This window comes from Coregonus clupeaformis, chromosome 7, assembly GCF_020615455.1.
Source record: "Coregonus clupeaformis isolate EN_2021a chromosome 7, ASM2061545v1, whole genome shotgun sequence".
In the NCBI taxonomy this organism is placed as follows: Eukaryota; Metazoa; Chordata; class Actinopteri; order Salmoniformes; family Salmonidae; genus Coregonus; species Coregonus clupeaformis.
In genome coordinates, this window is record NC_059198.1 from 17,569,034 (window position 1) to 17,595,720 (window position 26,687).

A 26,687-nucleotide genomic window follows, 5' to 3' on the forward strand; every position below is an offset into this window, starting at 1 on the left:
TTCTGAGGAACACACCACATACTGTCCTTCACCAATTAACCACTACTTAGGCTGAAGCATAAGGAAGCTGCAGAGACAGGGGCTGGCTCCCAAATGGCACCTGATAGGGAATAGGGTGCCATTTGGGACCCAGACAGAGTAAATGTGTTTGTGGCATTACTTTTCCCAGGACGTCGGGGTTGCCCCTGAAGGGATCGGGCATGGAGCAGACTCTCCGCGTCTGGAGTTTCATCTTCTCCGTGTCAGCAGTCTTCTGACTAATCAGTTCGTCGATCGCTGGGATCTACAGAAACATAGAATGGATCCATCAAACCTTTCAACTTCAGAATGCATGCATTATGCATAGTACAATGACAGTCTTGTGGATGTGGTTGAGTATCTATGGTCTTTCTAAGTGGGAGAATGTAGGTACAGTTGAAGTCAGAAGTTTACATACACCTTAGCCAAATACATTTAAACTCAGTTTTTCACAATTCCTGACATTTAATCCTAGTAAAAATTCCCTGTCTTAGGTCAGTTAGGATCACCACTCTATTTTAAGAATGTGAAATGTCAGAATAATAGTAGAGAGAATGATTCATTTCAGCTTTTATTTCTTTCATCACATTCCCAGTGTGTCAGAAGTTTACATACATTCAATGAGTATTTGGTAGCATTGCCTTTAAATTGTTTAACTTGGGTCAAACGTTTCAGGTAGCCTTCCACAAGCTTCCTCCAGAACACTGTCCAGGGGCATGACCTGCTGCCTCCCCTGGGTGTCGTCATAGAGTTGACGACACCCAAGGGAAAATGTGTCGTCAATAAGTTGGGTGAATTTTGGCCCATTCCTCCTGACAGAGCTGGTGTAACTGAGTCAGGTTTGTAGGCCTCCTTGCTCGCACACACTTTTTCAGTTCTGCCCACACATTTTCTATAGGATTGAGGTCAGGGCTTTGTGATGGCCACTCCAATACCTTGACTTTGTTGTCCTTAAGCCATTTTGCCACAGCTTTGGAAGTATGCTTGGGGTCATTGTCCATTTGGAAGACCATTTGTGACCAGCTTTAACTTCCTGAATGATGTCTTGAGTGGCGCAGTACTCCTGAGTGGCGCAGTGGTCTAAGGCACTGCATCGCAGTGCTAATTGTGCCACTAGAGATCCTGGTTCGAATCCAGGCTCTGTCGCCGCCGGCCGCGACCGGGAGACTCATGGGCGGCGCACAATTGGCCCAGCGTCGTCCAGGGTAGGGGAGGGAATGGCCGGCAGGGATGTAGCTCAGTTGATAGAGCATGGCGTTTGCAACGCCAGGGTTGTGGGTTCGATTCCCACGGGGGGCCAGTATTAAAAAAAAAATGTATTCACTAACTGTAAGTCGCTCCGGATAAGAGCGTCTGCTAAATGACTAAAATGTAATGTCTTGAGATGTATCCACATAATTTTCCTTCCTCATGATGCCATCTATTTTGTGAAGTGCACCAGTCCCTCCTGCAGCAAAGCACCCTCACAGCATGATGCTGCCACCCCCGTGCTTCACGGTTGGGATGGTGTTCTTCGGCTTGCAAGCAACCCCCTTTTTCCTCCAAACATAACGATGGTCATTATGACCAAACAGTTCTATTTTTCTTTCATCAAACCAGAGGACATTTCTCCAAAAAGTACAATCTTTGTCCCCATGTGCAGTTGCAAACCGTAGTCTGGCTTTTTTATGGCGGTTTTGGAGCAGTGGCTTCTTCCTTGCTGAGCGGCCTTTCAGGTTATGTCGATACAGGACTCGTTTTACTGTTGATATAGATACTTTTGTACCTGTTTCCACCAGCATCTTCACAAGGTCCTTTGCTGTTGTTCTGGGATTGATTTGCACTTTTCGCACCAAAGTACGTTCATCTCTAGGAGACAGGACGCGTCTCCTTCCTGAGCGGTATGATGGCTGCGTGTTCCCATGGTGTTTACACTTGCATACTATTGTTTGTACAGATGAACGTGGTACCTTCAGGCATTTGGAAATTGCTCCCAAGGATAAACCAGACTTGTGGAGGTCTACAATTCTTTTTCCTGAGGTCTTGGCTGATTTATTTAGATTTTCCCATGATGTCAAGCAAAGAGGCACTGAGTTTGAAGGTAGGCCTTGAAATACTTCCACAGGTACACCTCCAATTGACTCAATGGATGTCAATTAGCCTATCAGAAGCTTCTAAAGCCATGACATCATTTTCTGGAATTTTCCAAGCTGTTTAAATGCACAGTCAACTTAGTGAATGTAAACTTCTGTGAATTACTACAGTGAATTAAAAGTGAAATAATCTGTCTGTAAACAATTGTTGGAAAAATTACTTGTGTCATGCACAAAGTAGATGTCCTAACCAACTTGCCAAAACTATAGTTTGGTAACAAGAAATTTGTGGAGTGGTTGAAAAACGAGTTTTAATGACTCCAACCTAAGGGTATGTAAACTTCCGACTTCAACTGTATAATCAAATACTCACGGACGACAGTTGTGCTACATCCATGCTATTCTTCCTGAGCTCCGATTTCAGGTGACTCTCCTTGTTGGCGGCGTTGCACACCTGATCTGAAGGAAGACATATCACAGCTCTACAATATGAAAATGTTTAAACATTGACAGTTTGGCACAAAACTGGCAGTTTCCATTCCTTCCTGCAGCTCAGTTGATATTGACATAATTAATCAATAAGGTACAAGAGGCAGTGCTATATCATGAATATGGTCACAGGTAAATGGCGTTGTTCGGCCCGACTGTTACAGATATTAAAATAAAAATGAATTACATATTTTCATTAAAACGTTCTTTTGATAAGTCAATTCATACAATATCATTCTTTCACCAGAAAATATAGTCCGGACAAAAATCTGGTTTGTTCTTTTGATCATGTTGCTACAGACGCGACCCAGACATTAATTATTTTTGCATAGTTGCAACAAAATGGTTGCTACGCAGGCTGGATAACGTTCTTGTCACTTGCTAACTTCAGCTCTCTCAGTCACGTCAAACATTGAACCTGGAATGATAGTACACTTTTTTCCCTATTGGCATTTACTTGGATATGTCCATGATTATAAAACTGGCTATCTCGTCGGGCTGAACAACTCCATTTACCTGTGACTGTATTCATAATACAGCACTGCCTCGAGTGCCTTTATTTTTTATACAGCACGGCTTGGAACTGCTCGTTCAATCAGCATCCAGGATCCAAACAACCAGTTTTGTAACATGTTTGAATGCAACACCTACTTTTGAGCTCAGCGATGAGTTGCCTGTTGGTGTCAAACAGACTCTTGTAGATTTCAACTGTCTGTTTGAGCTGGTCCTTCTTCTTGGTCAGTTCAGACATCTGCTTCCTGTTCTCCACATCTAGTAGTAGACAGGAGGACCGTCAGGATCATCTGACACACACTGTTCCAGGAGCCAAGAGACTGGCCTTTAAAGGGACAAATCTAAATTTGTCAGACATTTTCAGATCTCAAAAGTAGTCTAATATTAGGATGAATCCACGTCCCTAGGCATCAGTTTTGTAGATTCAGCTATTTGCCTCCATCCAACATGAATGGAAAAGACACGCATCAAATACATTCAGTAATTTAGACAGTGCTCATCTTTTCCATTCATTTGGGATTGAGGCGCATAGCTGGATCTACAAAACAGATGGCCTAGGATGTGGACATATCTTAACATTAGTCTACTTTTGAGGTCTGAATTATTTGAGTGAAATGTCCCTTTAAGATAGCTGGACTCATGATCACAGTGTGTCAACCACTTTTAGATAGGACGCAAAAACGATGCTATTAAAAAAACAATCATTAAAATGACACTGACATTGATGTGATTTATCAATTTAAAAATAAAACTTATGACCTAACCGTTGTAGAAGCGGAAGGGAAGCTCAAACGCTGCCAGGGGATTTTTGGGGCCAAACCCTGGGACGGAAGGTCTGAAGAGCAGGACGTACTCATTCCCATCCTGACCAGGACTGTTCTCCATGATGGACATATTCTAGAAGGGAGAGAGAGCGAGAGGGAAGTTCAAATGTTGTACGTTTAAAAATATATGTGTATACAATATCTATATGTAATGCAAACTTATGGTTAGCACACAAAGCCTGAACAAAGATGTTCTACAAATGAACCTCCACCCCACTCACAGTGATGTGGGCCTCTCCATTAGCCAGGCTAAACTGCAGGCTCTTGGCTTTGCCCTCAAAGAGAGGCAGGTCTTTGTCACTGGAGCCTTTGGAGCTCTTGATGGTCACCACCACCTTCCCACTCAGCTCCAGCCCCGCTGGGTTATTATAGATATCCTAGAGGGAAGCAACAAAAACCATCAGCCACAGAAATATCATCACTAGAATGGGAATCCCTATTCAAGTCAATGATGTCAAATTGCCATGGTTAGAGGCTATATTCATTTTCTAGTGATTCTATTTATATGGCCTCAGTTAGGATTGGTCACCAAAAATGATATAACATATTTAACCATTAATAGACTGCAACCATGCTTTGTTTGGCTCAATTGCTTAGTGAAGTTGGCTTTTTTTCATTCACTCATCATATGTTGATATGCCTTTCGCTGGCCAGAGGATCTAATCATCTCACCATTAATTTCAGAGACATGCCCTCCACCAGAGTCCGACTGGCAAGGACATTGTTGTTAACCACCACTGGGGTTGGTGGCTGCAGGTCTGGGGCCAATTTGACAGGATCGTTGGGTACAACATTTATGACATACTAGGCGAGGGCAGGAAAGAGAGAGACATGATTATCATAGTTCTACAAGTAGCCCAAAATAATGACCTACATGGCCTTTAGACATACAGACCTATGGACATACAGCCACTGGACATGAAAGACATTTCTTCTACATAAGATTAACAGGAGACCAATTTGGAGACCATATCCACGCGTTTCCCTCAAAGCCAGTTGGGGTTGTCTGAAAAAAGGTTGTCAGTGAGGAGTGGGTTTATGACTAAGCCATCTGGTTGAAGTTGAACTCACCTGGTGACTCCACAGCCCTTTAGTCTTGTCCACACACAGCACAAACTGGATGGTGTACTTCCCAACATGGTCTGGGATGACTTTGTCTCTGTTAGATGAAAATGAATAATTTTACATAAACATCACAGGACTACCTTTATGTGTTGATACACCTAAGAGGAGACACACCATGAAGTGGCCATCACCTCTGAACAGAATATCGGTTGCCATTTTATGTTAATTTCCCAATAATTCCAGGTTAGAATTGCCACCCACCAGGTGATCGCTGGTGTGTCCAAACTTTTGACTGGTACTGTAGATCCTAGTACTACTAGTACCCAGCACTTGGCACAAGCTGCGTCCGAATATAAAACACTATTGGTTACCTGAAGTGAAAACTGTCCTCCTTTTCGTCTACCATGGGTTTGCTGCATTTCAGTTGGGCAGCCTTTAGAAAAGCATGTACAAAATGAGTTTATTCTTTATTGCCATCACTATATATATATATATATATATATATATATATATATTTTACAAGTAATGTGAAAAGTTGTGTCCTTGTGTGACTGCCAAAGTCTGTGTTAAAGTTCATTAGTCCCTTTGGGTCTCCGTCCCAAATGGCACCCAATTCCCTTTACAGTGCACTACTTTAGGGCTCTGCACTCTATAGGCAATACGGTGCCATTTGGGATGCATCCTGGGTGTCCCGTAACTCACCCCTGAGGGGGGCCGTGACGCCCCTGATGGCTCTCCCTTCCACAACAGCATGGACAAGTTGGCAGGGTTTAGGTTCTTGATGGTGCTGCCCTCCTCCGACATCACAGACACTGAAAACACTGGACCCACACAGAGACCACCATGACAGGTCAGCTGACACAGAGAAGCCACTGGCACACAGATCAACAGACAAACCGGTAGCGCCACCGACCCACAGGTAGCGCCACCGACAGAGGTACAGACCTGTGAGGGTGCCTCCAGCATGAAACACTGAGTTTGTGTTGTACTCCACCACCAGTTTGATAGGTTTGTTAGGATCAGGGATAATGGTAAGCTTTACAGATGGACCATGGATGGGCTTCGTGTTGAAGGACCCTCTGAACTCCAGCGCATACTCCCCCCTGGGAGACCAACAGGGGTTAAACACTGCCCTCCAATAAAATATGGTTACAGGGTCATTATGGCAAGTGGTTAGGAATTATAGGGTTAGGAACTCACTTTGGACCGCTCACATGGTCTACTACGAAACTGGCTTTTCCATCTTTGTCTATCGGTTGTGAATTAACAGATGACTTCACCTGAAAAACAAAATACTTTCTTATCAAGAAGATAAACTACCCAATAGAGGTCAGTATCCCCAATGCTATAGAATCCCCCTTTACAACAGTGGAGGTGAGAGTCGCTGACCTTCAGGGCTGGAGTGGAAGTCTTCAGCATCACCACAACCCTCTGGTCAGGAGAGGGGTTCCCCCACTCATCAAACAGCTGGAGGAGGAAGGGCGTCTGGATGCCCTGCTCATTCAGTACCTGCAGGGGCTGAGGTAAAAACGCAACACGGCCGTTACTACAGTTACATTTAGGGAGAGAGGAAAGCCATGACCAATATGTACCAAAACTCAGAGGTTGCTTCCCAAATGGCAACACTGTCGCATCCAGAGTGTCTTGGCCCTTAACTTAATGCCCACCTCCTGTGGTCCGTCCACTAGTTTGAGCTGTGCAGGGACCCCGGCCGTCAATTTAATGGTCACATGCTCCGCAAAGTCCCTCCAGGTGAAGTTCAGCTCTCTGATACCTGGGAACCCGGGGTTGAACCGCACCCCCGTCACTAAGATGGAGTGGGTGCTCTCCTGATTACAACACACGGCATAACAGACATTTCGTTATTTTTATTTTTTTCGAATCACAGACTGTAGCTTTAAGGACAATATGGGATGTTTGACGCTAATTATACTTTCAGCAACATAATAATCACAATGGATGATAACATTACAAAATTACTTTGATTTATTCAATGTACCTGCCAGGTAAAGACCAGGGATGCTTTGTCGAGACCCTCTGCGTCCACGGTAAGAGAGTCCACACAGGTCGCGGTCAGCATCTGAGTTTTATTGCCATACTGGTCCGTAAGCTGTAAGTCTGGGAAAGGGAACTACCGGTTTCTCATTTGGAAGGTAATCAAGAAGAAGTCCTAAATGTGAATAGGTGTCAGAGAGTAACCTGCTGATGGCTCCAGACTCACAGATCTTTCCTGATAGGACTTCTCCCATCCTCACGGTCGACTCGCTCAGCGTGGCCTTCATGTGTTTCGGCTCGTCGGGGCGGGGCCTAAAACCAACACACAGCCAATCAAAAGAAGTCCACCCGCTGATGTGATAAGCACAATCATAATTCATTTGTTGCTACTTCTATAAGCAAATTAACTATGAACAACATATAAGTTGGTCTACTTTGTATCTTTTTACCATGAGGCAAAATCTTTGCCTCATCAAAAAACTAACATTTTACTTGAGTGCAAGATGTTTCTATCATGTTTGAGCAGAGGACTTACACTATAGTGAAGGAGGTGTCGACAGACACCAGCTGCTCCATGTAGGAGACCTGGTAGAAGTGCTCCTCCTTCACCAGAGATGGGACCAGCACGTTGGGCAGCTTCCCCTGGGCCAGCTCCTCCACACTCACATCAGCCGTCCAGTTCACCTGACAGTCACAACACAAACAGGGGAGTCTCAGGCAACAGGCTGTTAGAATCATCAATACTGACCTAATATCCATATCAACTGTAATGTAGGACTTCTGGGCTCGTATTCATTAAGCGTCTCAGAGTAGGAATGCTGATCTAGGATCAGATGCCCCCTCTTATTCATTTGCGCTAGTAGGCTGTACCTGCACCAAAACGCCAGTATTGTTCCTTCATATTTGTTCTCCATCTTTTTAAACAGTGAGACAATTTGTTTTCAGCACTTATTTCCATGACTGATCAAAATGTGTTTTCTCATGGCTCTCTGTTGTCCCTCTGCAGCAGACATATGGTGAGCAATATGTTTAGAACATCGAATTGCAATACATATTGTATCTGCACCGTGATAATATCGTATTGTGAGGTCCCTGGCAATCCCCAGCCCTAATTCATATATGGTCAGGGTGGTGTTATCATTACCTTGATCCTCTGGGCCATCTCTTCAGACAGAGGGACCTCCCTGCCTCCCTCGTCATACAGTCTATAATGGAGGTTCTCCAGGAGGTCCCCTGCCGTCCAGTCGATCTTTTCCTTGTCCCTCAGCACCATGGAGTCCACCAGGCTGTCCACGTCCTCCTGACTGTACACCTCGAGACGTGATACACGGGTGCTGGGGACAACCCTCAGATCCCTCTGGACTGGGGCTACACTCTTCTGACTCTGATTGGTAAAATGGATGAATGAACATGTATCATTTCACTTGACAAAATGTATTTGTATTGTGTTTTTACACTGGAAATATTTAAAATCCCAAAATAATATTGGACTGAAAAACCAAAAAAAACATGAAGCAGTAAAAAAAAATGGCAGTGTGCAGGAGTTTCTTTTTTCTATCATTGAGATCCATGGAGGGGGCGAAATGAGTTGTTAAGAAGTTTGAGGTGAAACAAAGGGGAGGTCTTAATAGATAAACAATTACTTACTGGAATATCAAACGTAGCTTTAACCGTCTGATCTCCCGTGATGTTTTTGAAGGTGATTGGTTTTAGCACCAGGGTCCCAGCTCCTGTGTTACTGCAGTCTACAGCCACCATGGAGGACGAACCGGGGATCCCCTGCAACTGAGACACCACAGAAAGATACATACCGCACAAATACATGTTATTATTGTCAAGCCAACACGTTGACTTCCAGGACTCAAATAACTTTTTTTTTTTAAAACAGCATTCATTCTATTGGGTAACAGTCTATGTATCTAGAAGGGAAGAGTTACTCCAAAAAGCTGAGGTTGTCTATGTAAAGACATTTTATCAGGCCCAGTGGGCACTGCTGGCAAATAGTGAAATATTGTCAAGCAACTCATTGATTTCCAGGACTCAAATATACACTGAGTCTACAAAACATGCTCTTTCCATAACTGACCAGGTGAAAGATGTACCTTATTGAGGTCACCTGTTAACTGTTAAATCCACTTCAATTAGTGTAGATGAAAGGGAGGAGACAGGTTACAGAAGGATTTTTAAGGATTGTGTATATGTGCCATTCAGAGGGTGAATGGGCGAGACAAAAGATTGAAGTGCCTTTGAGGTGCCAGGCGGACTGGTTTGAGTGTGTCAAGAACTGCAACTGTTTACGGCAAGCAGCAGTCTCCAGCAAAATCAGCTTTGACTTTTCACCTTTTTTTTTTTTTTAAAGCACTCATAAAATGTGTGAAAGTACTTTTCCCCCCGTGTTACTATAAAAACAGGTTCCTTTTGGTGAGTAAAAAGGAGCAGATGTTAAAATTCCACCAGCCTCCTCACTCATACTTTCCAGCCTCATGTCTGGCACATGAGTCCTGAAATGGGACATGTTCAGTAACACACTTGTACAATGACAGTGATAGACAATGTACTGTACAAGCCTCTTTCCCCCCTCTCTCCCTGTAACCCCCATTAAATCGACTGGTTGACCGAGATTGTTTTAGTCGAGCAGTAAAAAAAAAGATATATTTGCGCCCATCTCAGTGAACTAATCCATTGCGTAGGCCTAGACTAAAAGCCAATTTAGGCTTGATTTGAAAATATTGTAGGAGGCTCCATATGGAGAGTGACACACAATTGTGGCGCTTCCAGAAGCATGCAAAGGCCATATCGAACTCAGTACCGCTTCGCCATGTGCCTCCCAAATGTTGTAACAATGCGGAGGGCTCTGTATAGCTCCGCATTGACATGATTTGTTGACGGTAGGTGGGGGCAGTACATCCTGTATAAACACAAACTCACTTCCTTGACAACAGCTCTGCAAGAAGTATGAATGCCCTGACTTCTGCTGAGGCCATATCACCGTAAATGCTGCATGGCCAATGCAGACGTCGGATTGACCATGCGCCCAGATGCAAAATGCACTCTCTCCAGCCAATTTGTGCACATTCATTGTTTCATAACTTCATTGTGTGAATTGTTTGCGTTTGATTGTTATTGTATATCAATTTCCCATTACATATATCACCAGTAGTACATTTACCGTTAATTCCTATCATTTCTAATCTAGAATGTCATGCTCTGATCCAATGGAAACGTCATAAAATAGGCCTACCTGATTATTTCTTATCAGTGCTTGACTTGGACTGAAATAGTTTCCGGTACTCATTTTGGGTGCCGGTAAGGTTTATATTTAGGTGCAGGAGCTCCACAATACTTTGCGCTAACATTTTATAAGCGGAACAGGAGCTCAAGCAGTAGAACATTTGAGGTGCCGGTATTCAGCTCCGGTGATCTCCTGCCCAAGTCAAGCACTGCTTCTTATCCCTTGCGCAAATAGCCTACCGCTGTGTCTGTCCCAAGCTCACTGGCGCAGGAAACTGAGGGCCCAGAATATTTTATACAATGTTGCAAGTTCGCTAGCACAAGCGTCTGGCTGGACCCAAGTTAATAGTTGATACAATGTTTCAAGTTCGTTGCAGACAGGCCATGTGTAGCCAATGTGATTTATAGGTTATTTATTTTTAAAATCAGGATATTTTCTACCTGCAGGCTGTAATGTTTTTAATTGTTGGTTTTAGCTTTATGTAGGCTATTTTTACATAGTTGGCAATGGCAATATAAGTATCATTTTCATTGAGAGAGAATTTTGATTAACCACATGAAAATGATTGAGATATGAAGAAGTTATAAAATAAATGAAACTTTCACGAAAATGTGCATATGAAAACCATAACTGGCACGCAGATCAGTAGAAATGGTAAGGTAAATTGACATTCCACATGAGAAAGGTTGCCGACTCCTCATGTAGCCTATTACCGGCAAATTCAGGAGAGTAATTGGAGAATCTGCGAAAGCCAGCAGGAGCGGGAGGAGAATAGCTGGGTCAGGTTAAGGTTTTTTCTTCTGGTTATCTAGATCTTTGGCGCCCCTCGAGGCATTTGTCTTATTTCATCAAACCGTAAGCTAGGGTGTGTCTAAAAATACGTTTAACATTTTCGATCAAACGATTTACTCAGTACTTTGTTGAAGCACCTTTGGCAGCGATTACAGCCTCAAGTCTTCTTGGGTATGACGCTACAAGCTTGGCACACCTATATTTGGGGAGTTTCTCTCATTCTTCTCTGCAGATCCTCTCAAGCTCTGTCAGGTTGGATGGGGAGCGTTGCTGCACAGCTATTTTTAGGTCTCTCCAGAGATGTTCGATCGGGTTCAAGTCCGGGCTCTGGCTGGGCCACTCAAGGACATTCAGAGACTTGTCCCGAAGCCACTCCTGTGTTGTCTTGGCTGTGTGCTTAGGTTCGTTGTCCTGTTGGAAGGTGAACCTTTGCCCCCAGTCTGAGGTCCTGAGTGCTCTGGAGCAGGTTTTCATTTAGGATCTTTATGTACTTTGCGCCGTTCATCTTTGCCTCGATCCTGACTAGTCTCCCAGTCCCTGCCACTGAAAAACATCCCCACAGCATGATGCTGCCACCACCACCATGCTTCACCGTAGGGATGGTGCCAGGTTTCTTCCAGACGTGACGCTTGGCATTCAGGCCAAGGCAGCAGCTACTCTTCCTGGGGTCCAGCAAAATTAAAGGCAGTTTTACATTTTAAAAAAAACATTACAATACATTCATAACAGATTTCACAGCACACTAAGTGTGCGTCCTCAGGCCCCTACTCCTAATCTACAACACAAAATCCATGTGTACGTGTGTGTATAGAGCGTATGTTATCGTGTGTGTATGCATACGTCTGTTCCTATGTTTGTGTGGCTTCACAGTCCCCGCTGTTCCATAAGGTGTATTTTTTATCTGTTTTTTAAAATCTGATTCTACTGCTTGCATCAGTTACCTGATGTGGAATAGAGTTCCATGTAGTCATGGCTCTATGTAGTACTGTGCGCCTCCCATAGTCTGTTCTGGAGCTGTGTGCCAGTCGTTCATACAGACAGCTCGGTGCTTTCAACACCTCTCACAAACGCAAGCAGTGATGAAGTCAATCTCTCCTCCAATTTGAGCCAGGAGAGATTGACATGCATATTATTAATGTTTGCTCTCTGTGTACATCCAAGGGCCAGCCATGCTGCCCTGTTTTGAGCCAATTGCAATTTTCCTAAGTCCCTCTTTGTGGCACCTGACCACACGACTGAACAGTAGTCCAGGTGCGATAAAACTAGAGCCTGTAGGACCTGCCTTGTTGATAGTGCTGTTAAGAAGGTAGAGCTGCACTTTATTATGGACAGACTTCTCCCCATCTTAGCTACTATTGTATCAATATGTTTTGACCATGACAGTTTACAATCCAGGGTTACTCCAAGCAGTTTAGTCACCTCAACTTGCACAATCTCCACATTATTTATTACAAGACTTAATTGAGGTTTGGAGTTTAGTGAATGATTTGTTCCAAATATAATGCTTTTAGTTTTAGAAATATTTAGGACTAACTTATTCCTTGCCACCCACTCTGAAACTAACTGCAACTCTTTGTTAAGTGTTGCAGTCATTTCAGTCGCTGTAGTAGCTGACGTGTATAGTGTTGAGTCATCCACATACATAGACACTCTGGCTTTACTCAAAGCCAGTGGCATGTCATTAGTAAAGATTGAAAAAAGTAATGGGCCTAGACAGCTGCCCTGGGGAATTCCTGATTCTACCTGGATTATATTGGAGAAGCTTTCATTAAAGAACACCCTCAGTGTTCTGTTAGACAGGTAACTGTATCCACAATATAGAAGGTGGAGTAAAGCCATAAATAGTTTTTCCAGCAGCAGACTATGATCAATAATGTCAAAAGCCGCACTGAAGTCTAACAAAACAGCCCCCCCCCCCCAATCATTTTATCATCCATTTCTCTCAGCCAATCATCAGTCAGGATTGGCTTCCGTCTGGCCACTCTACCATTAAGGCCTGATTGGTGAAGTGCTGCAGAGATGGTTGTCCTTCTGGAAGGTTCTCCCATCTCCACAGAGGAACTCTGGAGCTCTGTCAGAGTGACCATCGGGTTCTTGGTCACCTCCCTGACCAAGGCCCTTCTCCCCCGATTGCTCAGTTTGGCCAGCTCTATGAAGAGTCTTGGTGGTTCCAAACTTCTTCCATTTAAGAATGATGGAGGCCACTGTGTTCTTGGGGACCTTCAATGCTGCAGAAATTTTTTGGTAGCCTTCCCCAGATCTGTGCCTCGACACAATCCTGTCTCGGAGCTCTACGAACAAGTCATTCGACCTCATGGCTTGGTTTTTGCTCTGACATGCACTGTCAACTGTGGGACCTTATATGGACAGGTGTGTGCCTTTCCAAATAATGTCCAATCAATTGAATTTCCACTGGTGGACACCTACCAAGTTGTAGAAACATCAAGGATGATCAATGGAAACATGATGCATCTGAGCTCAATTTTTAGTCTCATAGCAAAGGGTCTGAATACTTATGTAAATAAGGTATTTGTTTAGTCTTAATACATTTGCTAAAATTTCTAAAAAACTTTTCAATTTGTCATTATAGGGTATTGTGTGTAGCTTGATGAGGGGAAAATGAGGCTGTAACAAAATGTGGAAAAGGTCAAGGGGTCTGAATACTTTCCGAATGCAATGTAGCTCAGTTGGTAGAGCATGGCGCTTGCAACGCCAGGGTTGTGGGTTCGTTTCCCACGGGGGGCCAGTATGAAAAATGTATGCACTCACTAACTGTAAGTCGCTCTGGATAAGAGCGTCTGCTAAATGACTAAAATGTAAATGTAATATAAAAACGCATTCCTTTCCTGATATTGAGCAACAGTCGCTTCATGCATGCCTCTGGAAGGGAAGAGTGGCTCCAGAAATCTGAGATTGTCTATGGAGGGCATTCTATCAGGCACAGTGGGCACTGTTGGCAAACAGTGAACTCCTCTTTATCTCAGTGAGAAAGGAAAGGGATGGAGACCAATGGCTCCACCAGGGTAACACGGTGGCCTCAACTTCAAAGGTTGATACAGAAGTTTAGGCCTTTCCTGAAGGAAGAGACTAATTCCTACACTCAACGGAGCATGACTTAATCTCCAGAACAGCAATGTGTTAACAAATTGAAACAATTCAGAAGCATGTGCTCATTTGTAATGGATTGTGTTAAGAGATTTTAAAAGCACTAGCAAGTCACCAAACTATTCCCATGTGTGAGATCTGCCTCCTAGAGCCTTCACTTGGGAGAAAATATCCAGATTTCCCATGATTGTTTCCCATCAAGAGGTCCACAAGTCAGATATCATTCATGGATCCTATCCTACTGGTAGATATTCTGGCAAAGAGCTGGATCATATTCACTAGGAATGCATCGATCAAATAGGGGAGGGACTACCTTGTCCAATAAGAAACTTGTTTTAGTTTCCTGTTGCAAAACATTTTGCTACAGTATACACTAATGAATACAACTCTGGTAACCTGCTGTATGGAAAGCGGACCTAAATTGCACATACTCTCTGGGACAGCGACACACCCTCTTACTCAACCCTAAAGGGTTGAAATAGTGCTTTGGCAAGCCCGCCTCTCCCTTTATACTGGTTTGTTTCCTGAAAAGGGCATGTCTGTTCTATTGGAGCCAGTGTTTTTCATTAGCCAACTGCTGAGAAACTTGGAGGCAGAACTAGTACACACAGCTCCCACAAGCTGCAGGTCCAAGTTTGACAACTTTCTCTGGGTGCTTGGTTTGGCCTTACAAGAACATGATGCTACTTGGTGCCTTTGGAGATATTAAAATGCCTTTTGTACTTCATTATTAAGAAGTGGACTTCAGTAAAAACATTCAAATGTATGAGCATGGAACACCAAACACAGAACACTGGATGGAACTTCAGATTTCAGAAAAATATTAACTGAACTGGAATAAGCCATAGACATGCCAAGTTACTGATGGGGATAGAAATTGCAGTTGTGCAATTCCTCTGCTTTTGACTTAGGTATTCATACCTCCAGAGTCAGGGTCTAGTCTGATCTTACCTGGCAGCAGACGATCAGTTTCGGGTGAGCTGTGACGTTTCCGGCTTCGTCATGGACCTCCACATCAAAGCTAACCGAGGTTCCATTCTCCACAGTGATTGAATCCTCTTGTTTCACTTTGAGTGAATCTGGGTTACCTGTAAAACATACATATTCAGCTGACACACTACTTTGGAATGTCCAAAAGTATTGGGACAGGGACATTTTTGTTGTTGTTTTGGCTCTGTGCTCCAGCACTTTGGATTTGAAATGATACAATGAGGTTCATATACGAGGTTCAAGTGCAGACAGTCAGCTTTAATTTGAGGGCATTTTCATCCATATCAGGTGAACTGTTTAGAAATTGCAGCACGTTTTGTATTTAGCCTCCCCATCATGCTTGTGACTCTACAAACTTGTTGGATGCATTTGCAGTTTGTTTTGGTTGTGCTTCAGATTATTTTGTGCCCAATAGAAATTAATGGTAAATAATGTCTTGTCACTTCTATTGTAAAAAAATAATAGAATACGTTTGTAAAGACTTCTACATTAATGTGGATGCTACCATGATTACGGAGAAAGTTGGACGCACAAACATCATACCCCCAAGACATGCTAACCTCTCACCATTACAATAACAGGGGAGAGTATGATATGTGCGTCTAACTTTCTCACTCATCATTACCCTCAAATTAAAGATGACAGTCTGCACTTTAACCTCAGTCATTGTATCATTTTAAAAGTGCTTGAGTACAGAGCCAAAACAACCAAAAATGGGTCACTGTCCAAATACCTTTGGAGGTAACCAATATATATATATATATATATATATATATATACATATATACATATATACATATATACATATATACATATATACATATATACATATATACATATATACATATATACATATATACATATATACATATATACATATATACATATATACATATATACATATATACATATATACATACATACATACATACATACATACATACATACATACATACATATACATATATATATATATATATATACATACATACATACATACATATATATACATACATATATATACATACATACACATACATACATACACATACATACATACACACACAGTGAGGGAAAAAAGTATTTGATCCCCTGCTGATTTTGTACGTTTGCCCACTGACAAAGAAATGATCAGTCTAATTTTAATGGTAGGTTTATTTGAACAGTGAGAGACAGAATAACAACAAAAAAATCCAGAAAAACGCATGTCAAATTTTTTATAAATTGATTTGCATTTTAAATGAGGGAAATAAGTATTTGACCCCCTCTCAATCAGAAAGATTTCTGGCTCCCAGGTGTCTTTTATACAGGTAACGAGCTGAGATTAGGAGCACACTCTTAAAGGGAGTGCTCCTAATCTCAGCTTGTTACTTGTATAAAAGACACCTGTCCACAGAAGCAATCAATCAATCAGATTCCAAACTCTCCACCATGGCCAAGACCAAAGAGCTCTCCAAGGATGTCAGGGACAAGATTGTAGACCTACACAAGGCTGGAATGGGCTACAAGACCATCGTCAAGCAGCTTGGTGAGAAGGTGACAACAGTTGGTGCGATTATTCGCAAATGGAAGAAACACAAAATAACTGTCAATCTCCCTCGGCCTGGGGCTCCATGCAAGATCTCACCTCGTGGAGTTGCAATGATCATGAGAACGGTGAGGAATCAGCCCAGAACTACACGGGAGGATCTTGTCAATGATCTCAAGGCAGCTGGGACCATAGTCACCAATAAAATAATTGGTAACACACTACGCCGTAAAGGACTGAAATCCTGCAGCGCCCGCAAGGTCCCCCTGCTCAAGAAAGCACATATACAGGCCCGTCTGAAGTTTGCCAATGAACATCTGAATGATTCAGAGGAGAACTGGGTGAAAGTGTTGTGGTCAGATGAGACCAAAATCGAGCTCTTTGGCATCAACTCAACTTGCGTGTTTGGAGGAGGAATGCTGCCTATGACCCCAAGAACACCATCCACACCGTCAAACATGGATGTGGAAACATTATGCTTTGGGGGTGTTTTTCTGCTAAGGGGACAGGACAACTTCACCGCATCAAAGGGACGATGGACGGGGCCATATGCCGTCAAATCTTGGGTGAGAACCTCCTTCCCTCAGCCAGGGCATTGAAAATGGGTCGTGGATGGGTATTCCAGCATGACAATGACCCAAAACACATGGCCAAGGCAACAAAGGAGTGGCTCAAGAAGAAGCACATTAAGGTCCTGGAGTGGCCTAGCCAGTCTCCAGACCTTAATCCCATTGGAAATCTGTGGAGGGAGCTGAAGGTTAGAGTTCCCAAACGTCAGCCTCAAAACCTTAATGACTTGGAGAATATCTGCAAAGAGGAGTCGGACAAAATCCCTCCTGAGATGTGTGCAAACCTGGTGGCCAACTACAAGAAACGTCTGACCTCTGATTGCCAACAAGGGTTTTGCCACCAAGTACTAAGTCATGTTTTGCAGAGGGGTCAAATACTTATTTCCCTCATTAAAAAGCAAATCAATTTCTAACATTTTTGACATGCGTTTTTCTGGATTTTTTTGTTGTTATTCTGTCTCTCACTGTTCAAATAAACCTATCATTAAAATTATAGACTGATCATTTCTTTGTCAGTGGGCAAATGTACAAAATCAGCAGGGGATCAAATACTTTTTCCCCCTCACTGTATGTATGTATATTATATATACATACACACACTGCTCAAAAAAATAAAGGGAACACTTAAACAACACAATGTAACTCCAAGTCAATCACACTTCTGTGAAATCAAACTGTCCACTTAGGAAGCAACACTGATTGACAATAAATGTCACATGTTGTTGTGCAAATGGAATAGACAACAGGTGGAAATTATAGGCAATTAGCAAAACACCCCCAATAAAGGACTGGTTTTGCAGGTGGTGACCACAGACCACTTCTCAGTTCCTATGCTTCCTGGCTGATGTTTTGGTCACTTTTGAATGCTGGCGGTGCTTTCACTCTAGTGGTAGCATGAGACGGAGTCTACAACCCACACAAGTGGCTCAGGTAGTGCAGCTCATCCAGGATGGCACATCAATGCGAGCTGTGGCAAGAAGGTTTGCTGTGTCTGTCAGCGTAGTGTCCAGAGCATGGAGGCGCTACCAGGAGACAGGCCAGTAAATCAGGAGACGTGGAGGAGGCCGTAGGAGGGCAACAACCCAGCAGCAGGACTGCTACCTCCGCCTTTGTGCAAGGAGTAGGAGGAGCACTGCCAGAGCCCTGCAAAATGACCCCCAGCAGGCCACAAATGTGCATGTGTCTGCTCAAACGGTCAGAAACAGACTCCATGAGGGTGGTATGAGGGCCCGACGTCCACAGGTGGGGGTTGTGCTTACAGCCCAACACCGTGCAGGACGTTTGGCATTTGCCAGAGAACACCAAGATTGGCAAATTCACCAATGGCGCCCTGTGCTCTTCACAGATGAAAGCAGGTTCACACTGAGCACGTGACAGAGTCTGGAGACGCCGTGGAGAACGTTCTGCTGCCTGCAACATCCTCCAGCATGACCGGTTTGGCGGTGGGTCAGTGATGGTGTGGGGTGGCATTTCTTTGGGGGGCCGCACAGCGCTCCATGTGCTCGCCAGAGGTAGCCTGACTGCCAATTAGGTACAGAGATGAGATCCTCAGACCCCTTGTGAGACCATATGCTGGTGCTGTTGGCCCTGGGTTCCTCCTAATGCAAGACAATGCTAGACCTCATGTGGCTGGAGTGTGTCAGCAGTTCCTGCAAGAGGAAGGCATTGATGCTATGGACTGGCCCGCCCGTTCCCCAGACCTGAATCCAATTGAGCACATCTGGGACATCATGTCTCGCTCCATCCACCAACGCCACGTTGCACCACAGACTGTCCAGGAGTTGGCGGATGCTTTAGTCCAGGTCTGGGAGAAGATCCCTCAGGAGTCCATCCGCCACCTCATCAGGAGCATGCCCAGGCGTTGTAGGGAGGTCATACAGGCACGTGGAGGCCACACACACTACTGAGCCTCATTTTGACTTGTTTTAAGGACATTACATCAAAGATGGATCAGCCTGTAGTGTGGTTTTCCACTTTAATTTTGAGGGTGACTCCAAATCCAGACCTCCATGGGTTGATCAATTTGATTTCCATTGATAATTTTTGTGTGATTTCGTTGTCAGCACATTCAACTATGTAAAGAAAAAAGTATTTAATAAGATTATTTCATTCATTCAGATCTAGGATGTGTTATTTTAGTGTTCCCTTAATTTTTTTGAGCAGTATATATATATATATATATATATATATATATATATATATATATACACATACATATATATACATACATACATACACACACAGTGCTGCTTGTAAAACACTGTTTAGGCTACATATGTTTTATAAGGCCTAAAAAGGGTGGTTGTTACCCCAACTAGCCCTCCAGCCACAGCTGGACAGCATATGCAATTTGGGCAATCATTGACTTAAAAGTCCTTGTCAGGATCTACCGACAACCAACCCCCCCCCAATAAAGATGATGTTTCTTCTCAAAGCAGCAGATCCCCAAGTTGTTGCCGTAAATCACAGGTTATTAAAATAGAGTACTAATGCAAAAAAATAATTTCGCAAATGGTCCATTAATTGTTTACCAAGTAAACAAGTGAAAACACAGTTCTCTGAATACCCAGGAGCACATAGGAGCATAAACATTCTTTACATTTGTGACTTCAATGTAAATCAATCACTTTACCAGGGAGAAGGCTGATCTTCAGAGTCTGCGAGTCCTGTTTGAGGCCAGGCAGTACCACTTTCAAGTCGTGCGTCTGCCAAGATAAAAATATGACCTTTATATTTCAAACATTACTCGGGGGCGTTATTTGAGAAAGCTTTCAGTCGTGTGTCTGTTTTTTTGAGGTTCATCTGGATAGAGGTAAAGTGAGAGCCCTGCAGCCCTGGAAACCAGCGGGTCTCTGACCTTGTTCTGGTAGTTCTGCACCGCCCCTCTGGCTCTGACGCCTCGGATGGTAAAAATGGTCCCTCTAGAGGCCGCCCCCTCATAACTCACTTCCAGGGCACTGAAACACATTAACAACCGGCCAGCTAAACAAGGAGGTGCTGAAAACATTTGGCACCATGAATCCCCTGACTGACAGACACCAGGGCTGAGCCCTGCAGGGAAACGTCTTTATTACACAGTCAACACACACACAGAGGGGACATGCAAACAGAGAGAATAAAAACACCTATCAATCAATGAATCAACACATTCAATGAATCAATATCTTTGGAAATACTCTGCACAGACACAAAATATGCAAAACAAATACCCGAAACATAACATTGCAGGACAATGTGTGTAACCCTTTCAACTATTTTTGTGTGTAACCTACCTGCATTCCAGGAGGGGCTTGAGGTTGGGAGGGGGGCGAGCAGGGTGACCGTATTCATCCAGTAGCTCCAGTGGGATGTGGAAAGGCACCCCCACATGGAGCAGGGTGGTAACTGTACCCACCACAAACCTCTCTGCACTGCCCTCTGGGAGAGAGGAGAGAAAAATGGGTGTTTAGGAGATGGATCTGATTGTTACTGGAGAGGGCCAATGCATTTAATGTATATGTGTTGCAGTCTGATTTCACAAATGAAGTTACCAGTAATGGAGAAGTCCAGTGTGTGGTTGGGAAGCTGGTTCCCAGCCCAGACGGTAGAGTTGCGCTCATTGACATTGAGTACTGTGTTCAGGTGCAGAGTGTACTTCCCCATCTTGTTCAGGTTCTCTTTATAGGGAATCACATTTATTTATACAGCCCTTTTTACATCAGCAGATGTCACAAAGTGCTTATACAGATACCCAGTCTAAAAGTGCTTATACAGATACCCAGTCTAGAAGCAACACTGTTTAGCGACCAGAGTTAGACATTCTTATAACAAACACTGCAAACACTGCATCACTAGCTAGTAACATAAAAACAGAGGAGAGGAAACTAAAATAATTACAATAAAGTCATTTATTAAAATAAAACAATTACCCATGGTTCTGAACCAGAATGCCCACTTGGCTGAATGTGCTGCAATGTGAGAGTTGGTCTCCACATCACCATTAGGAGCTAGGGAGGAAGAGAGAAAACTATTTATGACACAGTAAACACACACTATCCATTGAAACAGTCAGCCAAAAATATAATAGCAGCAATCATTCTTAGGACTCAGATTAACTCACAATGCCAAACAACTTTTAGTTCGATTGAAAGTGCTTTCCGTGATGCGTTTTGTGTGGCTGATGGTATCCTGGATATCGACTCTCCTTTCTTGTTGAGAATTTCCACATGGAGAGGTCCTGCAAGGAATTCAAGGGAGATCAGTCACTCACAAATATGTGCATACTTAGGATACAGTCTCAAAAACACTTGGCAGATAGCATGGAGCTACTGTGTAAGGTGCAGGGAGTCCGTCTCCGTACCTAGTGGAGTGCCTGCTGGCCGGACATCGTTCTGGGTCCAGGGGTTGCCCTCCGGCCAGGTCACTTTAAGCTCGTCTGGGAGTCTGGGGCAAAACAGGGACAATGTTGCATCATAAAACCATGTACCACTGGGGCATAAGGACCACATTCATGTACGTTGGGAATAAAATCAAAAATGGTTCCCTCACTTGGCTAGTTCGTCATCAATGCTCTTCTTGATGGCTGCATTGGTAATCACCCTGTCGATTTTGGAGATGGGTATTGTCTTGATGTCATTGTACAGCGCCTTTGGTTCCTATGGGAACAGATACAAAACAGATGATTTTGCAGCCAAAATCATGCAAATGCATATGCTAAGGCCATGGGAGTTCCTTAGCTTAAGAGTGTGCAGAACAAAGTGTCACTGCTATCATTATCTCTGATGTCTTACCATGGCCACCTTCACCTGCCCCCCTGTGGCGTAGACATCTCCCTCGTGATCGCCATACAGTAGGAACTGAATAACGGAGCCAAAGAAGATGGGCTGTGTTTTCTGAGACTTCACCTAGAAGGAAAGGCAGAGAACAGACTTTAGAGATCGACACATGAGCTACTTAATTATCAGATTTAATTTAAAATATGATTAAACAGACAATTAATTAACACTTCAAAACACAGCGACCAAACAGTTCCGTTGCCCTTTCTCAATGAATCTTTCCTCGATTCCTTGCATTGTCTCTCCTCGCCTCCTTCTCAGAACGCATTGGAGAAGAAGGTTCAGGGGAGGGACCTTGAACTTTCTCCTCCAATGTGGTGGAGAAGAAGCCGAGGAGAGAGGATGCGAGAAATCACAGAAAGACGAATTGAGATTGAACCAGGCTCTACCGTCTTAGGAAGAGAGGATGCTCACGTATTGGCCAGCTTTGTACATTCTACCGTCCCACTCGATGGAGGAGAAGGTAGCCCAAGGAGATTGCATCTTCTTGGTGGCCACGTCAGTTCGTTTGATGGTGCCCTTGAAGCCTCTGAACTTCACTTGCTTGTCCCACTTCTCGTGGCAGGTCTTCAGCCACTGGTGAAACTCCTTCTGGATCTTAACCCTTTGTTCCTGGGAAGGGAAATGACATGCATCAGTAACACAGCGATTTTTTGAATACTAAAATGTTCCACATCATAGTGGTAATTCAGTAATACTGTTAACATCACATCTGTCTAATGTTGGTGTTAGATTTCCAGCTCTGAGGATTAAATATGCTATAATCTTTTCTTCCACCCAAGAGGACTGAGGTTTGCTACTGACAGAACATAAATCACAGACACAAGGAAGCTACCTGGCCATTGACGATGCGGGTGAATAAGGTCTCCTTATTCTTTAGCTGCAGCTCCAGGTCCATGAAAGTGAGCTTGTTGGTGCTGACCTGGAACCTGTCGTTGGTGAACAGCGCCCCTGAGAACCTGCTGTAACACTCTGCAGGCACTGTCCCAGTCTTCTTGGGCCATGCGCACCAGTCAAACCTGAAACACACAACAGACGAACACAGAAAATTCAAACATTACTTTAAGAAAACAAAAAGGGTATACATTACTGAAGAAAAACGTATTATTAAAAGTGTCTCTTTACTCAGATACAGTGGTGTATGGGATGAGACGTCCATTCCAAAAACACTCAAATATGGGCCTCTTTCCCCTGGCCTGGTTCAGGACGATACTGTCCTCATCATCCTCTTCCGTAGCTGGTGAATATTATAGAGGGAACAGAATGCAATCAGACTTTAGCTGAACTCAAAGATGAGATCACATGGGCTTCACAATAAATGTTAATTTCAGATGCCATAATATCTCAGTACTCTAGGTTATGACATTTATATCTGCGGTTCTCAAACCAGGGGTCACCTGATAAGAAAATGGGGTCAAGGGAGAATTTTCTAAATCCTGAGAAGAAAAAAACACACACACACACACACACACACAGGCTGTCCCCGACTAAAAAGTATATTGGATGACCAAGAGTCATCTGTTCATTCGACCAATTGATTAGTCAACATTCTTTCGACCAATTGATTAGACAGAGCCTGTGTGTTTTAATCAAATCAACTATATGCACTGAGCTTGTCTGATGCTTTAAGCGCACTGTTTGATGAAATAAGACACACAAATGACTAGAGGGAGTCTGATCGGAATTGATTTGATTGTGCCGGGCGCAGACTTGCTGCACTGTGTAAAAAAAATTAATGTAAAAGATGACAGCGAGTGACTGTGTGATTAGCACCCGTTGTCTTCCTCTCCTCCCTGCTGCAGTGACCACCACAGAACAGTTATCGCGCTGTCCGTGTTGCTGAAGCTGCAACATAATTACAGCCATTTCTGACTGAAAAGTTCTGTTACCGAAATCCCTCATTTGTTTAGGAAAAACATTCCCTAATTCCTCAATCCTTGCTCTCTTAAAGTGACATGCATGCATCGCATGCACGTAACCAATAGGCTATAGGTCAGGCCCCATCATAATCACATCAATAAAATGGTTATTACAAACTCCGAACACTAACACATTGACAGTAAATGGGGGAATGTTTACTGGTTACTCAGGAGGTAAAGGGGAAGTCATGTGTGGAATAAATGTGACTAGTTGTGGAAAATACTGGAGATCAAGAAAAACAAGGTAAGGAGCAAGCGCTGCGTGCATACTACTTGTGTCAAACAGGTGTTGTATAGATTACAATATAATTTGACCGTTTGGAACAATGTAAACACTAAATAAATGATAAGCGTTCCAGAGTCTGTTGTAACGTTTTTTGTTTTTGTTTTGTAAAGCCTTTATTACAGCAAAGACTGAAAACAGTCGCATTCATTCCTGAATGCAATTTTCTGAAATGGAACGGTTTATTTATTTTTTACGCTAATTATTCAAGGGTCCCTTTATTTTAAAAGTAAAATGCTTGATTGCATTTCAAATCATGAATGACTCGTATGCTGTGTGATGACGTGAACAAATTAATGATTGATTCAGTAGCCTATATAACTATTGAAAAATAGGCCAACGTTAGTTAATAATTCCAAAGCATACATATTAGACCTTGATGAAAAAGTACTAAACAGGATGCGCTCTTAGGCCTACAGCTTGATGGTGGTTATACAAGGCTGCTATACTAAGCCTACTAATTATAATGACAGTACTTATTATAAAGATGATCATAATAATAATAGTAACAATAAGGAGATCAAGAAAAAGGAGGGTTATTATTATTATAATTTCTGACAATTTGGAACAGCGTAAACACAAATGATAAATAATACCAGAGGCTGTTCTAATGAAAAAAAGTGTAAAGCCTTTATTACAGCATAGCAAAGATTAAAAACAGCTGAATGTGAAATCGTTTATCCGACATGTGGTTGCTGAGGCTTGGTGCTCACGGAGTCAGTAGGTTATTAAACAAAAACTCAAACATGCAACAGAAGCAGGATCCGTCTTATTTCTGTAGATATACAGTACCAGTCAGAAGTTGACACACCTACTCATTCCAGGGTTTCTTTATTTTGACTATTTTCTACATTATAGAATAGTGAAGACATCAAAACTATTAAATAACACATATGGAATCATGTAGTAACCAAAAAAGTGTTAAACATATCAAAATATATTTGAGTTGAGATTCTCCAAATAGCTACCCTTTGATTTGATGACAGCTTTGCACACTCTTGGCATTCTCTCAACCAGCTTCATGAGGTAGTCACCTGGAATGCATTTCAATTAACAGGTGTGCCTTCTTAAAAACTTAATTTGTGGAATTTCTTTCCTTAATGCGTTTGAGCCAATCAGTTGTGTTGTGACAAGGTAGGGGGTGTATACAGAAGATAGCTCTATTTGGTAAAATACCATATTATGGCAAGAACAGCTCAAATAAGCAAAGAGAAACACCAGTCCATTATTTCAAGACATGAAGGTCAGTCAATACGGAACATTTCAAGAACTTCGAAAGTTTCATCAAGTGCAGTTGCAAAAACCATAAAGCGCTATGATGAAACTGGATCTCATGAGGACGGCCACAGTAAAGGAAGACCCAGAGTTACCTCTGCTGCAGAGGATAAGTTCATTAGAGTTACCAGCCTCAGAAATTGCAGCCCAAATAAACGCTTTACAGAGTTCAAGTATCAGACACATCAGAACATCAACCGTTCAGAGGAGACTGTGTGAATCAGGCCTTCATGGTCGAATTGCTGCAAAGAAACCACTACTAAAAGGACACCAATAAGAAGAGACTTGCTTGGGCCAAGAAACACAAGCAATGGACATTAGACCGGTGGAAATCTGCCCTTTAGTCTGAGTCCAAATTTGAGATTTTTGGTTCCAACCGCCGTGTCTTTATGAGACGCAGAGTAGGTGAACGGATGAACTCTGCATGTGTGGTTCCCACTGTGAAGCATGGAGGTGGTGTGATGGTGTGGAGGTGCTTTGCTGGTGACACTGTCTGTGATTTATTTAGAATTCAAGGCACACTTAACCAGCATGGCTACCACAGCATTCTGCAGCGATACGCCATCCCATCTGGTTTGAGCTTTGTCGGACTATCATTTGTTTTTCAACAGGACAATGACCCAACACAACTCAAGGCTGTGTAAGGGCTATTTGACCAAGAAGGAGAGTGATGGAGTGCTGCATCAGATGACCTGGCCTCCACAATCACCCGACCTCAACCCAATTGAGATGGTTTGGGATGAGTTGGACCACAGAGTGAAGGAAAGGCAGCCAACAAGTGCTCAGCATATGTGGGAACTCCTTCAAGACTGTTGGAAAAGCATTCCAGGTGAAGTTGGTTGAGAGAATGCCATTTATAAAGCCAGGCACATTTAACAGTTAGGCTATTGATTATAGACCTAATTAAGTTAGTTTCCTCGCCCCTCACTTTTCTTAGGCAATTAAGGCAAGGGCTGTTTTCTCGTCTCCTAACTCCGCTGCTACCTCTGTCGCATTGTCCTCAACACCAGTATGCTGGTTAACTTTGCTATTATACACATAGCAACATGGTCTAGGAAAAGGCACAAATTCAACAGCGCACTGATGTGTTTCAGAACCACGGACAGCGACCGCTATTCAACGCAGGAGAAAGCGCATTTGTTATAAAATGTTATATTTATTAGTGTTGCACCATTGTTCTTACATAATATAACCATATACCATT

General features: G+C 43.0%; 1 protein-coding gene across 1 annotated transcript in view; it reads right to left on the reverse strand.

Annotated features, from left to right (window-relative positions):
- The window catches only part of smchd1 (structural maintenance of chromosomes flexible hinge domain containing 1), a 40,993-nt gene that overhangs the window by 2,647 nt on the left and 11,659 nt on the right, over positions 1-26,687 (reverse strand). Inside the window, exons 11-41 of the mRNA XM_041881169.2 lie at positions 23,132-23,243; positions 22,842-23,025; positions 22,421-22,618; positions 21,962-22,075; positions 21,720-21,826; positions 21,532-21,614; positions 21,292-21,408; positions 21,101-21,178; positions 20,723-20,848; positions 20,465-20,609; positions 20,050-20,149; positions 19,825-19,897; positions 15,057-15,193; positions 8,624-8,761; positions 8,121-8,360; positions 7,512-7,660; positions 7,203-7,288; positions 6,981-7,099; positions 6,649-6,810; positions 6,371-6,499; positions 6,182-6,261; positions 5,927-6,084; positions 5,684-5,802; positions 5,353-5,414; positions 4,988-5,075; positions 4,589-4,720; positions 4,138-4,293; positions 3,857-3,989; positions 3,231-3,350; positions 2,464-2,549; positions 161-283 (exon numbers count right to left, since the gene is read on the reverse strand). Coding sequence (XP_041737103.2) covers positions 161-283; positions 2,464-2,549; positions 3,231-3,350; positions 3,857-3,989; positions 4,138-4,293; positions 4,589-4,720; positions 4,988-5,075; positions 5,353-5,414; positions 5,684-5,802; positions 5,927-6,084; positions 6,182-6,261; positions 6,371-6,499; positions 6,649-6,810; positions 6,981-7,099; positions 7,203-7,288; positions 7,512-7,660; positions 8,121-8,360; positions 8,624-8,761; positions 15,057-15,193; positions 19,825-19,897; positions 20,050-20,149; positions 20,465-20,609; positions 20,723-20,848; positions 21,101-21,178; positions 21,292-21,408; positions 21,532-21,614; positions 21,720-21,826; positions 21,962-22,075; positions 22,421-22,618; positions 22,842-23,025; positions 23,132-23,243 — 3,854 coding nt within the window. The remainder of the gene's footprint in view (positions 1-160; positions 284-2,463; positions 2,550-3,230; positions 3,351-3,856; positions 3,990-4,137; positions 4,294-4,588; positions 4,721-4,987; positions 5,076-5,352; positions 5,415-5,683; positions 5,803-5,926; positions 6,085-6,181; positions 6,262-6,370; positions 6,500-6,648; positions 6,811-6,980; positions 7,100-7,202; positions 7,289-7,511; positions 7,661-8,120; positions 8,361-8,623; positions 8,762-15,056; positions 15,194-19,824; positions 19,898-20,049; positions 20,150-20,464; positions 20,610-20,722; positions 20,849-21,100; positions 21,179-21,291; positions 21,409-21,531; positions 21,615-21,719; positions 21,827-21,961; positions 22,076-22,420; positions 22,619-22,841; positions 23,026-23,131; positions 23,244-26,687) is intronic.